The sequence below is a fragment of the Parasteatoda tepidariorum genome, chromosome 9 (assembly GCF_982258835.1).
Source record: "Parasteatoda tepidariorum strain Cologne lab strain chromosome 9, Ptep-v5.0, whole genome shotgun sequence".
Lineage (NCBI taxonomy): Eukaryota > Metazoa > Arthropoda > Arachnida > Araneae > Theridiidae > Parasteatoda > Parasteatoda tepidariorum.
Genome location: NC_141763.1, coordinates 4,923,925 through 4,940,834, shown reverse-complemented (window position 1 = coordinate 4,940,834; position 16,910 = coordinate 4,923,925). Strand labels below are relative to the sequence as shown.

Genomic DNA, 16,910 nt, shown 5'->3' with positions numbered 1-16,910 from the left:
CGGATTTTGATGACCTAAAAAATCTCTATTAATGCCCTTAAAAAGTGCAAAAAATGCTCTTAAAAATGCGAAAATTGCGCTAAAAATGCCTTATGACATGACTTAAATAAAATAAAAATATTGAAATAAAACAATGTTTAACACTTTAAAATTATTATGAGTCATTTCAAAAAATATTAAGCAATGCAATACTTGTTCTACGTTCATTAAAGTTTGAAAAATATGTTTTATATCCTAAAATAACAAAAAAAAAGGAAAATATATTGACCCCAAAACATTTTCATTCTGTATAGAAACTTTAATGAATATAACAACTTCCATCTTATAATATTACTAAATATCAGAATTACATTGGATTATAAATTTTTTTTGTTGATATTTTGAAATGTAAACGAGCGTCTCTTGTCTGAAAGTGCTTCTTTCAACGTCTACTGATGTTATTGGTGCGTACTTGAAAAAGACAGACTCATTTACTGACAATTCTTCTTCAATTTGAAAAGATGTTGCTACACCTGTTAATATCCTAGAGATTTTTTTTCATTGTTTGGAAGCCAGTGTAATAATAAAAAAAGATTAAAAAAAAAATAATAAAAATTGGAAAAAATTAGCAAAAAATTTAAAAAATGCTTTAAAATGCAAAATACGCCAAAAAATTTAAAGAAAAATGCCCTATAAATCTAAAAAAATGCTCTAAAGGACAAAAAAATATCAAAAAATGCAAAAAAGTGCAAATGTCATCAAAATCCGGGCCTTAATAATAAGGCTAGCCTTATTTATTAAAATCAGTTTAAAACTGTTTTTGTCCTGAGATGTGCAGTTTATTTTTATTCAGAACTCCCTTTTCGAAATTGATTAAAAACATCTTTTACTATCTTTGATGAAATGCTTATAACTATTCAAAATTATCAGTAAACATAATACATAGCATTACAAGTTCATTTAATGTCCATCATAACTGAAAAACATTGCAGTTTTTCTATTTTGATGACTATAAAAATCAATAAAATTTCCTATGCATGAAATATTTAGTACATTATAATAAATTATCTTTAAAAAAATTTTTATTACATAAAATATACAGGACTTTTTCCTATCCATGTTGGGAGCTTACTGAGAAGACTTGAAATAACGTATAAGTGAACGCAAAACTGTTGGGGAAATGTTGTTCTGTATTCGGGAGTTTTTTTTACAAAATCAAAAAATGTACTTTTTTTTTTCAGGTCGTAAATTGTGGAAGTTTTTGGGCTCGTATAATCAGCCCATCCACTAATAATTTAATGAGATTCCTTGACATGACGATTCAGTATGATCAGTACAGAAACTTAAAAGTAAGTGCTTCTGTTATTGTTATTTATCTAACCTAATTCTGTATTCAAAAGCAAAATCAACAGCTCTGAAAGATTTCTGAGGCGTAACTGCTACTATGATTATTAAACATCAATTCAATAGCATATAATCAGGGGTCTGTTTAGAAGAAATTTGGATCCGTTAACAGACCCTTCTCAAAATATCTTTTCATAAAAACGGACCCTTCACGAAATCTTTTAACTTAAAAACTGACCTTTCACAAAATAATTTATCTTTTAATCGGACCCTTCACAAATTTGTTTATCTTCATTATTGTTCTGTTAATCCAATAAACCCTTCCCAGGAAGGGAGGGGGGAAAGAAAGACAGATGTAAACGAACTAAGTTTTGTCTTCGGCAGACGCTTCTTTCTTTATTCGTCCGAAATGAATATTCTGCATTCAGCAGTATAGGCTAAATACCAAATATTAATATGTTGCATCGCTAATTTAATACCTGCAATTGCTGTTTATTTTTTTAATTTAATTTTTTTAATTATAATTTTACAGTGTTGAGCATAATCTTGTATGTCTTTACAATTTAAAAAATTCCTTGAAAAAGTTTTTTTGCAATAGCAGGACCCTATTTGCACAAATTCACAAAAGCAGGACCCTGGTTGAAATAATGTGACTTAACGTTTATTTTATATTCGCAGATTACGAGTCATTTTTTCACAATTTTACAAAAACGGACCTTTCACAAAATGTCTGGATAGACTCCTGAGTATATAAGACATGCTAACTCAATTCAATCTTGAAGTCCCTTATGATACAGGGCTAGTTCATTCCGCTCTTAGATCTGAAGCCACGATTTCCCTTCTCATGATGTCACGCTGCACGCAGATCTCAGTCAGTGGTAGACGGATCATGAGCTAGAGTCCCCTTGCCGTCAGTCTAACCGTGGGAGGTTCTCATGGTCTTCCTCTCCATGTAACGCAAATGCGGGTTAGTTTTTAAAAAAGTTCTCTACGAAGGTAAATTTCAACCAATACTTGATCCAGGAGTTCCCTTGTCTTCTGGATTGGGTTCAAAATTACAAGGCTATGGAGTTGAACGTTAGTAGTCGTAAACCCATAAAATTGAGTCGGCTGTTCAACGACGGTTATAAAATAAATTAAAACATTCAAAAATGTAACTTTTTATTTCGATAAATTTATGTCATTTTAGTTTTTTTTTTTTTTTTAACAATAAATAATTGTGAAACTAGGTGTTATCAAAGAAAGCAGTTGCCAACATGTTATGTCTTGCACCCTTCACAGAGCGTGGGAAACAGGATTACTACAGAGCTCAGGTAAAGAAGCTAAGAAGTAAAGAAAGCCTGGCCGAAGTAAGTCTTTTTAAGACATTGTTTCACACGTCCCCCACAACTAATATGTGATTGCATAAAAATATTTGCACCTCTTTTTTAAAGTCAATTTTTGGCATTGACCAGCGGGGTTCTATTACAGCTATGCTGGTTTTATAAATACTTATTCTGTGTTGAAAGATTTTAAAAAATATGTTCACTTCATATTGTTTGGAACTACTTAATGTCATAAAATTTCTTAATCCCAACAATTTGTATAAATATGCATTTTTTCCCCCTTCTTATTAATGAAAAATGCAATTTTTTTTGTTTGGTCTTAAATGAAGCTTTTGGGTCCATCTCTGGATAAGACTCACATTTTTATACAAATTTTACATACCTACGTACATACATATATGTATATATATATGTATATATATGTGTGTATATATATATATATATATATATATATATATATATATATATATATATATATATATATATATATATATATATATATATATATATATATACATACATGGTGCATAGAGTTTTTAAAAAGTGCGTAATTTTCCCTTTTCAAATATGAGATTTTTTTTCTTCAGCATGCCACATTATACAAAAGCGTGGTGTGATATGTATATTTTTTTTCTCCTTTTCCCTTCTTCACTCAGATGCTTCCCAAAAACACAATTGGTCAAAAAAAAATGGTAACTAGTTTACAACACAAAAAAACATTTATTAACAATGGTAAAAGATTAAGTTTGAAGAAAATTAATATAACCAAGCAACCTAAACAAAACTACAAGCATACATCTTTCTTTTCACTCCCGCTCTCAATCAGAGCATTCCCTCCTCTGTCTTTTTTTACAACATCTAACTTGATGACAGCGCCATCTCAACATGGAGGCATGACAAACATCAGAAAATATTCAATAAATATACCATTAAGCTATATAATATAAAATATTCAATACAAACATAAAAAAATATAATGTGCGACATTCAATAAAAAAATAATGAACAACCATTTTATACTAGCATAGCAAAACTTTGTAATATTATACAAACGTATAGCAATATGAAACATTCAATAAAAACATATATGGAGGCATGACACGTGTTTTTCACGGTGTTCTATTCAACGTTTTCACGATTCATTCAAACACAATGTGTTTCATACAGTTGGTCCGTAGCATATGAAAGTGCCAATCATTTTACATGTTTGATGAAATAGTTGCGGGTCCGCATGTGCATCTACTGAGCTGAGTTCGGTGAGATTCTAGCACTCTCGTGTGCAACTCTGCTGCATTTTGCAAGATATTCTCAATTTCAGGCTTCATTTTCCACCATCTGAAATCAAACCAAAAAATCTCCCAATTTTTTTATGGTGGCTCATATAATCAACAAAAGAGTTCCGTGTCAGAAACTAGTTATTTTATCATGATCATGTAAAATAGTTTTACATGATCATGATAAGTAATTCTACATTAGTAATTTTACACCATGAAAATAATTTTATAATCATCAATAAAACAAAGTGCAAAATAATTTTCAATGTCTTTGAAAATTATTTTGCATTTTGTTAATGTATATAGTGCTTGAAAATATTTTTTCGCTACTTAAAAGGTGCTTATTTTTTTGGAAAGATTTGGCTACGCACCCTGATGTGTGTATATATATATATACAGTCGAACCTGTATTTCACAAAGTTGCTAAATTCCGCTAATCAGTTTGTTACATGGAAAATTCTTTAAATAGAAAATCGCCTTTTAAAATGCTTAAACAAAACAAAACAGGTTTTTAATTCATAAACACTAGACATCATTAAAATAGCAATTGATACACCTTTATCTTGTAAACTAGTATCTACTATTTATTTTATAAATCTTAACCATAAATGGAATCTGCGTGGAAAACAAGAATAGAGAAAAACATCCAGTGTTACACTATCATGCTACATACATTTTGATTATATTTATTTGCTGTATAAAATTATTACTACAAAGTAATTTTAAATGGAGAAAGTGGAAGTTAAATAAAGGAAGTAGGAAATAGGGAAAGTGGATCTCAATGAAAAGTTCGTTAAATAGAAAATTCACTTTGCTATTTGGATTTTATTTTGTGAAGAAATTTCCAAAATATTTTTGGTTCCTCAAAAAAATTCGCAAAATGGAAGTATGTTAAATAGAAGTCTGACTGTATGTATGTATCAAACATTAAGCTATACTTTTTTAAGAAGAGTATCTTCATAACATATTACTTCCCCCTTACTATGATTTAGCAAGAAAGTATTATTATTAATGGATTGCTTTTTTTTAATTGATATAAACATAGTTTTCATGCTTATAAAATGTTTTAGACTTTATAAAAACTTCTAAATTATATTTGTTTAAGTTGAATATATTACTTTTTGGTTCCATTTTACAGGTATTTTTCATTGATTATGGTAATACTGAAAGGGTTAAAATAAGTGACCTGAGAGAAATTGATGAAAAAACGCCAGATGTATATACTACTCCAGCTTTAGTAAGTAGCTTCTTTGTGGGAAAGTTCTAACTGAATAATTTCTTGTCATTTCTCTATTTTATGGGATTATATTATAAAATTTTGCTTTTGTGCGAGAAAGTTTAAGAAAAGATCATTTAACATTTTTAGTAGTGTTCCTATTTATTGCATCTATAAATTGCTTGTTCTCTTTCAATGTTCAATAAATGTTTTAATAAAGAAACGTTTATTTTGCATCAAAAATATATTAATAAATAAGAATATAGCTTTAAAATATTGTCTTGTCACTTATATATGTAATATATATATATATAAGTGGAGATCGACATTGAAAAAGCCAAGGGGGATTATACTCAGGAATTCCGGATTTTTCGTATCATTCTTCCAGGTCTAGAAGCATTGCATGCAATTTTTGCTTACAGAAGCTTTCGCTAACTTCCACTAACGAGACGTTCGCATACATTCTTCTGCTAATTACGTGAAGAATTATGTCGTAAGCGATTCTTCTGCCAATTTTATTCTTTTGGTTCCACGGAATTTTCCGATTTTGGATATTAGGAACTGCGCTGCTAATATTACGATTCTTATTCACACAATTTTTATATCAAATATAGATTTTCTTATTTACCTGATTTCAAAGCTACCCATTGCAATTTGTATTCACACCCGTTGCAATTTTGCATTCATTCTTCTGTTAATTTCATGAAGAATTATGTCGTACGCAATTCTTCCGCCATTTATATTCTTTTGGTTCCACAGATTTTTCCTGATTTTGAATGTTAGGAACTGCGCTGCTGATATTACGATTCTTATTCACCCGATTTCTGTATCAGATATAGATTTTCTTATTTACCTGTTTTCAAAACTACCCCTTGCAATTCGTATTCACACGATTTAAAAATTGTGCATCGCAATTTGGATTTACTAATTTTGTACTGTGACGGCCGGTGGCTGAGCGGTAGCGCTTCGCGCTGTCGTGCCACAGGTCCCTGGTTCGATCCTCAGGCCGGGCAAGGTTGACTCAGCCTTTCATCCCTTCAGTGGGTCGATAAATGAGTACCAAGCATGCTTGGGAACTAAACACTGGGGGTTCCACGTTAGGCTGACCACCTGACCGGAACATCTGCTCTTGCACCCCAGGGCCTAAGGTCAAGAAAACTGAGATGGGCACAGTAGGCCTTGGCCCTCATGGGCTGACGCGCTGCTGAGTTTAGTTTTATTTTGTACTGTATATTAGGTCATATATTATAAGTATATAATTTCTCTTTCTCTCAAACGGGATCATTTGTATTTTTTACTTAAATATAGTATGTGTTGTTCAGTATTCATGTCTGTTTCTTTTTAATAGGCCGTAGAATGCAGTTTAGCCGAAGTGAAACCTTTTAGAAGTCCTACTGGTGAATGGAATGATAAGGCTACAGAATGGTTCAAAACTAAAGTCAGTGGAATACAAATTCAAGCCAAGGTCTGTTTGATTCATGTGTCATTCACTGAATCATTCCTATAATCAGGGTATCCTGAATTTCGGTATTGAACGAAATTTGTCATGATTATAACAATTTTTTTTATTTAAAAAATCAAGGAAAGTCATGGATTTAGGTCGACGAAAAATTTGATTTTCAAAATTTACCCCTCCCCCCAATTTCACAGTGTTCGAATATCTAAAATCTATAAATATGAAGATGCAGAGTGTAACAGTTTTGGTGATACCTTTCATTTTAATTAATGTTATTATAATGTTTTTGTTTTTTTTTAATTTATTGCTGTGTTTTTATATAACTTTGTTAAGTCATGAAAAATTCTTGAAAAGTCATGGATTTGAAAATCTGAAACGTAGCAGATACCCTGTGTAATTTAACTTGCTGTTTTTAACATTGAACTAAATGCAGAATTTTTTAGGCGATAAGATGAAATTGTTTTTATCAAAAATTGCTTCAAGTACAGTCAAATCTCGTTTTAGCAGATTTCTAAGGTTCTGAAGCAATCGCAACACAATAACCTAAATTATTTTGTTACATTAGAAATTTACGCATAAAAAAATCATCAGCATTTGCTTACAGTTTTGATCTATTTGTACTCCATATATAGGAAATATCAAATCAATATTTTAAAAGCTCCCAAAAGCAATTAAATGGAACAATGGATTTATTATCTCTTACCTATCAGAAATTACGTCATCTGTAATTTTTCTTCTGTGCAAATAGTTTAGAACCGGTAGCAATTACAAACTTCTCCAAAATTACTTTATTTTTAAGCAGAACTGGAAATCACTCTTTTGGAAAGACACGTATTTTTACTTCTTCAAACATGAATGGATTGAGGTTTTGGGGGAGTCCTTAAGAGTGATTCGTCTTTTTTGACTTGCCCTTTCATAACTGAAACTATTTTGAAGATGCGAAAATATTTGAATTCTGAGATCATTGTGTACTTTTGAAGAAGTGTTTTGATCATCAGAGAAAATGAGAATTGTTGTTCATTTTTACCTTTGTTGAATCAGATTATGAATTTTGTAATATCGGTATTATTAATCCATTGTTTCTATAGAGATGCCCAATATATTCGTTTCATTGGAATTTTCGGATTTTGCTGAAACAGGATCTGCCTGTAATACTATTTATTTTTACTCTTCTTAAAATGTGTGCAGCTTTTATTCCTAATTGGAAGGGCTTCTTGGGTGTGAAGAGTGCATCTAATGTTCTTCAAATCAGAACCTTAGAAGCACTTAAAAGATTTTGATGCTCCTTATATGTAATTAAAAATATTCAACATAAATTTAAAACGTAATGCTTTTTGCAGTGGATCTAATGGAATCAAAAACTTTTCAATGAACTCTTTCAAGGGTTTTCAACGCTAACAACATATTTTGTGAACCTTAGAGCCAAGCTATTGGACAATTCTAGTGTTTTATTTTTAAAAGAAATTTCAATAAATAGGACATTTTATTGACAAGTAGGACATATCACCGATAAATATTCCTGACCTACTAGCTATGATTTCTCATTTTAATTCTATGAAAATATAACCTAATTTTTTTATGAAAACTTTCCATAATGTGTTCCTTTATGTCTTCAAAGATATGTTTTTTTAAATTTTTGCTAAAAATTTAATAAAGAAAAATATTTTCATTCTGGGTCTCGGGGACAACAAATAAGACATTTTATTGGCAAGTAGGACATATCACCAATAAATATTTTGATCACAAGTAGCTGAAGTTCAACGATATTTAACTACTTCTATTCTATTAACAAAAGGAGTTACTATTACTTCCGAACCACTGAAAGCCAAGTTTATCGTTATTGTAACTCAAACTAATTTTTAATTAAACTTAACTTTGAATCTTTTTTTGGAATCAACAAAATTAATCAATCCCCTCTTCAAATTTTGAATTAACAAAACAAGTAATTATTACTTCCGGACTACTGGAAGCTAAGGTTATCGTTATTGTAACTTAAGAAACTTTTAATTAAACTGATCTTTGAATCTTTTTTCGAATCACCGAAATTGATGAATCCCTTCTTCAAATTTTGAATTAACAAAACAAGTCATTATTACTTTTGGGCTACTGGAAGACAAGGTTATCGTTATTGTAACTTAAGAAACTTTTAATTAAACTGATCTTTGAATCTTTTTTCGAATCACCGAAATTGATGAATCCCTTCTTCAAATTTTGAATTAACAAAACAAGTCATTATTAATTTTTGGGCTACTGGAAGACAAGGTTATCGTTATTGTAACTTAAGAAACTTTTAATTAAACTGATCTTTGAATCTTTTTTCAAATCTACAAATTAACAAATCTAATGTTCAAATTAAAAAAACAAGTTACTATTACTTCCAGACCACTGAAAGCTACGTTTATCGTTATTGTAACTTGAGAGAACTTTCTTTAAACATAACTTTGAATCTTTTTTCAAATTGCAATTTCGACCCTTTTGCAGCACAAACAGGTCCAGAATTAGAAAAAACTAAATTTATGAAAGAAAATTTATATAAAATATTTTTTTTAAGTTGACTAAGAAGAAAAAAATAGTTCTTTTGTCACACCTAAAACAAAAAATGTAGGTGCTTCACTATCTAGAGAAGGAAATAAATTAACGTTCTCCCCTCTCCATCTTTAGAAAGTGATGCACTCAACATTTTTAGACAAAATCGAAAGAGTGTTAAAATCGAATTATTTCTTTCTTTTTTGCTCACCTGAAAAAAAATTTGTGAACGAAAATTTTATTTTACATTATTACAATCAATCCAAAACATTTATTATGTTCAATGTACAGTCAAATTAAAAATTTGAATTAGTTTTATAACTGAACAATTACACTTTGATTTTATTTCGGTAAAAATTAACAACTGAAAGTGAGTTGATATAAATGTTAGAGCGATTACTTTATAAGGCGCAATATGCTTTTATATTAGATTTTATTGAACTCTGGTCTGAGCGAGGCGGGATTAAACGCAAATATTGTGAAATGATTGTTGATTTTTCTATACATCCAGGATCACATTTTTTAACTTGTACTTTGAATTATTTTATTAATAGTGTTAAAGCATGTGATTTTTAAGAATTATTTGTATAATATTTTTCTAATTACATGGTGCGTAGCATTTTTAAAAAGTGCTTAAAGGTGCTTATTTTCGATTTTTGTTTTTTGAAAGCCCTTAAAGGTGCTTTTTTCTTTGGGGCTTTTCTGATGGCTAATATAAGAAGAGAGTTCTTTGTCAGAAAATAGTTATTTTATCATGATCGTGTAAAGGCTTTGAAAATTATTTAGCATTTTGTCAATGTATATAGTGCTTAAATATATTTTTTGAGTGCTTTAAAAGTACTTAAAAGGTGCTTATTTTTTGTTGAAAGATTAGGCTAGGCACCCTGAATTAGTAAATTGAATATATTGTTGTGAAAAGAAGTGAATGAACGAAGTTTAACACACAAGTCTATAAAAGTCAAGACTTTGTTAGACGCTTTATTAATTTCTTAATCAAAATAATGTCAATATTTATGAACGTAAACTTTTTTTTTGTATGCCCTCTTGTAATCTCATGATTTGTTATTTTAGATTTATTCTGTTGTAAATGATGTCATGAAATTGGAACTAAATGTTAAAGATAGAAGTGGTATAATTCATTTTCTGAATAAGGAAATGGTTGAAGTGGGCCTTGCTGAACCTGCAGAAGAAAGTTTTGCATCAAAGGTTTGTTTAAAAGAATTCTAGAGCATTATGAAGAGTCAGTTTCAATATTTTTACTCTCGCCCCTTCAATAAAATTAACTGATTTTGGCAGTTTTTACTAGTCTACTGGTTTCATTAAAATTTTCCTAATTTTTGTACATTTTACAAATTTCTCTAAAATTGAGTAAATTTCTTTAAAAAAAAAAGTTCCTATTGAAATATTTCAATTATTGTACAGATTATTGCTTGCTTACTAGAATATTTAAATAAGTATTGCAAGTACACAATGAAGTGAATCTCATTTATAAAAATCAATTCAAATTTTTTTGTTTTTTTTTTTTGTTATAAAATGTTTGGGTTTTCACCCCCTCAGTAATGCTTTTTGAAATCAATTTAAAAGAATCGTTAAATATATTTGATAAATTAAATACCTATTACTATTCAAAATTATGAGTGATTATGCATAACATTTCAAGTTCATTTATTATCAATCATGACTGGAAAATATTGCAGTTTTTCTATTTTGATGATTATAAAAATCCCTGAAATTCCTTATGTGTTAAAATTTAGTACATTATGCAACATCTATGAATAATGTTCATCTAATGTTCACTGGAATCAAATTTAAAATGTAACAGTCGGGGTTCGATGGTCCAAAAATATTTTTTCTTAGTTGCCAAAACAACTCAGATATAATTTTAATAGTAGTAGAACACTTTTTCTGAGTTTATTCTGGACATAAAAAAAAGGCAGGCCACAAAAAAATTTAAAAAGGCACTATATCCCTCCAAAAAAGGTTACAAATCACAAAAAGGCATATTGTATTTCACAAAAATTTGCATAGCTTTTAAGAAACCCAATATATACAAAGTTCTTAATTTTGTCACTTTTTTATAGTGAAAGAGTTTAATTGGAACATAACTCTTCAGTTAGATGCATACTTTTTATCCTTTTAAATAAGCTTAATTTTAAAATGGTGCGTAATGTAATAATGACTGGGCAATTTTAAGATTTTGGTATCTTCACTCTAACATTGCGATATAACAATACATTTCCATGTTTCATTACACTAATATTTTGCATTTGGTATTGTGTAATTTCGAATTCTTGCATTTTATGATTGATAAATTGAAGCAATTATATTCTTGTAATAAGCGATGCATTGAAAATAAATTTGAAAAATTGAATAACTTGTGCTGGAAGGGGGGGGGACAAAATCAGTCAGTCTATGTCATTAAATAAGTAATTATGAATATAAAAATGCACATTGTGGTCACTCATAAAAATTTTCATCATTAACAGAAATATTAAAACTTTTGCTGATGAATTGAGAAAGATTGAAAACTTAGGAACAGCTGGCACTAAAATGCACATAACTTCCCTGTCACCCCTATCTTAAATTTTGTTCATTACTGTCAATAATAAAAAAAGAAAAAAAGCTCTTTTTTCACGAGATAGCGGTCATCCATTTCACGGTCGGGAGAAGCGCTCATCCCATGCACTTAAAACCATCATTGTACTATCTGAAATAACACTCATATAGACAACGATGCGTCACAAAACATCGCACAAATCCTGGTAAATAATTATTTTCGATGCTTCGAAAAATTACCGGTCCGAACATCGGATCGGATATTTTTTATCAGGTTGGCTATGACATCGATATTTTGCTATGAAATGATGCATTGACCATTCCTAGTAATGGTAATGCATTAAAAATATCTGAATTTTTAAAACTATGGCAGGGTTGCCACTCCACAGGAAAAACCTGGGAAATACAGGAAATTTAAAAATCGCCTAAAATAACAGGGAACCAGGGGTTACGATTTTTTCTTTACAGACTGGGAAAACAAGGAATTTTGTTTCTTATTTTTGTCTTTTATGAAATGGTGACTCCTCAAAGCGTATTCTATGGGATATTTAACTATGATATTTCTGCTATACTAAACTATTTCATTTACTATAGCATTATTTAAGTATGTTCAGCTGTTTTTCCAGCAATTAAAACTAATAAATATAGTTATCCCAATATAGCTCACACAAAAGCGCATTGATAGTGTGTTTCCTCTTAATATATTGTGTATAATATGTACAGAGAAAACACAGGGAATTTTTCTTTCCATATTTGGGTGACAACCATATTTATGTGGAAATAACCTAAAATACGAAAAGCAGGGCTGATTGTGCTCCGGATTTCCAGAATTTTCGCTAACAGTGATCCGGAAGTTTCCGGAGATCGAAGGTCCAGACGTTTAAAAAAAATCATTGATCACAGAAGTTTCCGGAAATCAAATTTTCAAAGGTGGAACTTAACACAGTTTATTTTATTTGTTTGTAAGGGAGAGCCAGAGAGTTACTTTATACGCTCATACTCATGATTAATTTTAATTTTTTATCAGTAAATAGATGTTATAATCATAAACTCAAGAAAGAGACATATTTGTAAAATTTAATTACTTCTCCGGGTATGTGTAAATGGTATAGGTATGTGTAAAATTTTAAATATTTTTAAGTGAACTGAGAAATAGTGAGAAAAAGGAAGAAAAAAACTTGTTTAAATTTTTTTCAATTAACCTGTTCTTTTCTTTTTTTTTAACTCAATGAATTTTCCGGAATTTTGACTTGGGCTCACAATCACCCCTGGAAAAGTAACTGTTGAAAAAGCTATCAAAAGCTAATATAGATTCATAGTGAAATTGTCTTGAATCGAGCAAGTAAAAAAAACTGCTAATGTGTGTAACCTTTTTAAAAAGTACTTACAGGTGCTAATTTTTGTTTTTTGAAGCGCTTAAAGGTGCATTTTTTTCATTTGGTGTTTTTTAAAAAATGTATAATTTTCCCTTTTCTAAAATGAGATTTTTCTTCAATTTCGGCTACAAATTATTCAAAAAACATGTTTTCCTCTTTGTTCTGTTCATTGTTTTCACAATTCAATCAACTGCAATCCATTTCGGCATGCCATTGGTCCGTAGCGTTTGAAAGTGCCAATCATTTTACATGTTTCAGGAAATACGTGCTATTTCGCGTGTGCATATATTGAGCTGGATTCTTGCGCCCTCTTCTGCAACTCTGCTGCATTTTACAAGAGATTTACAAAGATCAATAATATTAATCTTTTGAATGTTTTGTTGAACATGCTTTTCTAAACAACTTTTTAAATCTAAAAAATACACTCGATAACCTTTTTTCAAATTATAGTTGAATTAATTACAGAGGTCTATCTAGCTTTTTCTGAGAGGTACCTATTTTGTGAATAAATAAAAAACTTTTGAATTAATTTTAATCATTAAAAGTATGCCGTGCCAAAAGAAAATGCTTGAGAATCACTGACCTAAGACTTTCGCGAAAACCCAAGAATCAGCAGAAAAGGCATATTTTTTAACGAAACCATGGAGTAAAGAATATTTTCAGTATTTTATTGATTAAGTTTATAATGGGGCCAAATGTGACATGTATATATATATACATATATATATATATTAGGGGTCTGCCTAGGTTTTTCTGAAAGGTACCTATTTGAGAAAATTTTAGACATAATTTGTGAAAATTAAAAATTATATTAAAAATCAACACAAAAATGTGGTAAAAATATGGATTTATCGTTTCTTATGGGATACAAAAATAAAATTTTAATAAAAAGTATTTAGTAAACGGTAGTAAATTTGGCCTGAACAGACCCCTGGATTATAATTTTGAATTAAATTTTTTTTATGATTAAATAAAATAATTAATTTAAAAATATAGAATGAGCCAATTTCATATTGAATGTATTTCAAATTGTGTATAATTTGGTGGCTAATGTAATAAAATAAAGAGTTCTTAGTCAGAAACAAGCTATTTTATCATAATCACAGGGTGCGTACAGACACCTTATACTCCTTGGAAATAAAAAAGTCTCCAAGGAGTACTTGGAACTACTTAGATTTCTAAATTAGTCCTTAGAAACTCCTTAGATTATTGTGTTGCATAGATGAACTTACTAAGTATGCTGATGAATTTTTTGTCCAAACAGGGAAACTAAATTTTATGACTTAACTGTTAAAATCTAATAGTTTAAGAAAACCTTTAAAAGAAAAAAAAATTTATTGCAGGAGTTAGAAGAAAGAAATAATTATAATTTTACATGTTACAAGCAAACTTAATTAATAATTTACTGTGGTTTTTTTTTTTTTTTTTTTTGTATAAAATGCCTTAGATTTTCTTATGTATTCAAAGTTAAAAATATAAGATTGGTAGGCTTTTATGTTAATCTTTAACATCTGTACTTTAATTAAAGTATTTGAAACTGGAAAATGTATTTATGGGTAAAACTGATAGCTTTATTTTTCTTGAAGTTTGACAAAGTCAAAATTTATTTCAAAAGAGCTAGAAAAAATATGCAAACTATAAATTTTTGCAAGTTCCTTATAATAACTGCTTTTTAATTTTTTTTTTTTTTTTTTAAACTGTCCAGTTACTTTTTATACCAAGTTTTTTAATTTTTGATAAATCCTTAAAATTTTGAACTGTTTGGATACTCCTTGGATTTCTTCTTCTGATCTCTGTATGAACCCTGTAATCATGTAAAGTCTTTGAAAATTATCTTCCATTTTGATGTTTTGTTGCATGAGAAACTTTCAGCAATAGGAAAAAAAGTTTTTTATTAGTGCATGTATCTTAATTATGATATTTTTTCGAGTGCTAAAAAATATTCTTTGAGTGCTTAAAAAGTGCTAATTTTTTGTTGAAAATTTTGGCTGTTTTAAACTTTCTGATCACTAATTATTGTCTCCTTCCACATGTGCAGCAAAATCATGAGGTGAGAGAGAAGGCAAGTCTCTATGGCAACATGGAAGGATCAGTGTTTGAAAATGTATCAAACGATGTTCAAGTCTCTTGGAAGTCCGAAAACACGCACGATGTCCACACGTTAAGCAGAAAAGTGAGTTACTTTGAATCGCCTCTCTTTTGTATACATTATTATGTCTTTAATCTATGTGATGACTTCATGAAAATTTAAATACTTATAATAACACTGGCTTGCAAATGTTCTATAACTTTTTTTTTGTTGATAAAATTTTCTTTTAATGCCGAATAAAAACAAAAGGTTATAGAGTATATAAGTATAAAATAATTGTAAATTACTAATTCAAGCATTTTGCAGTATGTAGCAATTCAGAAGATGTAAGTTTAAGAACAAAAAGAAGAAAAATAATAAAAATAACTGAAATTATAATGTTAAAGAAGACATGACAGTAATATATTTATTTCAATCAAAATTTTTGTTAAATAATGTATGTCTATAGAACTTTAACTTATCATTTTTTTTTCTTAAAAAAAATGAAAGCTATAAGTACAAATAAATTCTATTTATAATTATATTATTCTATTCTATTATTCGCTTTTGGATCATTAGATTTCGATATTAGTAAGAAAGATTTCTGAAAATTAGATGAAGGTAGTGTAGAGTTACAATTTTTATTATTCACTGTACAATTATACCACATTAATTTTCCTTAGTCAGGGGTCTGTCCAAATATTCTGTGAAAGGTCCAGTTTTTGTGAAATTGTGAAAAAAATTACTCACATTCTTTCAACCAGGGTCCTGCTTTTATGAATTTGTTCAAATAGGGTCCGATTATTGCATAAAACTTTTTCAAGGAGTTTTTAAATTGTAAATAGATACAAGATTATGCTCAGCACTGTAAAATTATAAAGAAAAAAAATTAAATTTTCAAATATAAACGGCAATTGCTGCTTCCAAATTAGAGATGCAACATACAAATATTTGGTATTTAGCCTATACTGCTGAACGCAGAATATTAATTTCGGACAAATAATGGAAGAATCGTCTGCCGAAGACAAAACTTAATTCGTTTACATCCATCTTTCTTGTTTTCTGCCCTGGGAAGGGTTTATTCGATTAACAAAACAGTAATGAAGATAAAAAAATTTTAAAGGATCCGATTAAAAGACAAATCATTTTGTGAAGGGTCCGTTTTTATGAAAAGATATTTTGTGAGGGGTCCGTCAACGAACCCAAATTTCTTCTAAACAGACCCTTGTTAGTGTTACTTTGCAAGTATATTATGTAAACTGAAAGATCAACACCACCACTTTCCCATAAACAATTTTATTTAAAATGAAGAAATTTTTTTGTCTTTATCTATTTCAAATAGAGTTTTTTGTGGCTATTTTTAGATAAAACTACACGGACCCTATAATCCTCTGGAAGTTGAATACAGTGGTATGACTTTTGTAGATCGTAGCAAGTAAGTTTGCTTCTACCATTATCAATGTAATGTTACATATTAACACTTTGATGTTTTTTAAATATAATTTATAAATACATTCTTTAACCAAAACTCAATTTTATTTTAATGTCTGTTTGAACTATTGCCACTTCACAGGGAAGGGAGAACAGAGAAAGCCTGGAAAATACAGGGTATTTAAATGTTACCAAAACAAACAGGAAAAATCCAGGAAATATGTTGTTTTTTTTTTGGTTTCGTCTTTTTTCAAAATTGTGTCTACTCAAAGTGCAATCTATGGGACAGGGTGCGTTGCGTTTTTAAAAAGTGCTTAAAGGTGCTTATTTTCGATATATATTTTATAAAAGCCCTTAAA

At 29.3% G+C, this 16,910-nt stretch overlaps 1 protein-coding gene across 3 annotated transcripts in view; it reads left to right on the top strand.

The window, feature by feature from the left end:
• spn-E (tudor domain containing 9 protein spindle E) overlaps positions 1-16,910 on the top strand; it is a 124,792-nt gene that overhangs the window by 87,899 nt on the left and 19,983 nt on the right. For all 3 annotated transcript variants that reach the window (XM_087150694.1, XM_087150692.1, XM_087150693.1), the window contains 7 exons: positions 1,221-1,328; positions 2,553-2,672; positions 5,061-5,159; positions 6,487-6,603; positions 10,192-10,326; positions 15,091-15,225; positions 16,485-16,555. In XM_087150694.1, coding sequence (XP_087006820.1) covers positions 1,221-1,328; positions 2,553-2,672; positions 5,061-5,159; positions 6,487-6,603; positions 10,192-10,326; positions 15,091-15,225; positions 16,485-16,555 — 785 coding nt within the window. The remainder of the gene's footprint in view (positions 1-1,220; positions 1,329-2,552; positions 2,673-5,060; positions 5,160-6,486; positions 6,604-10,191; positions 10,327-15,090; positions 15,226-16,484; positions 16,556-16,910) is intronic.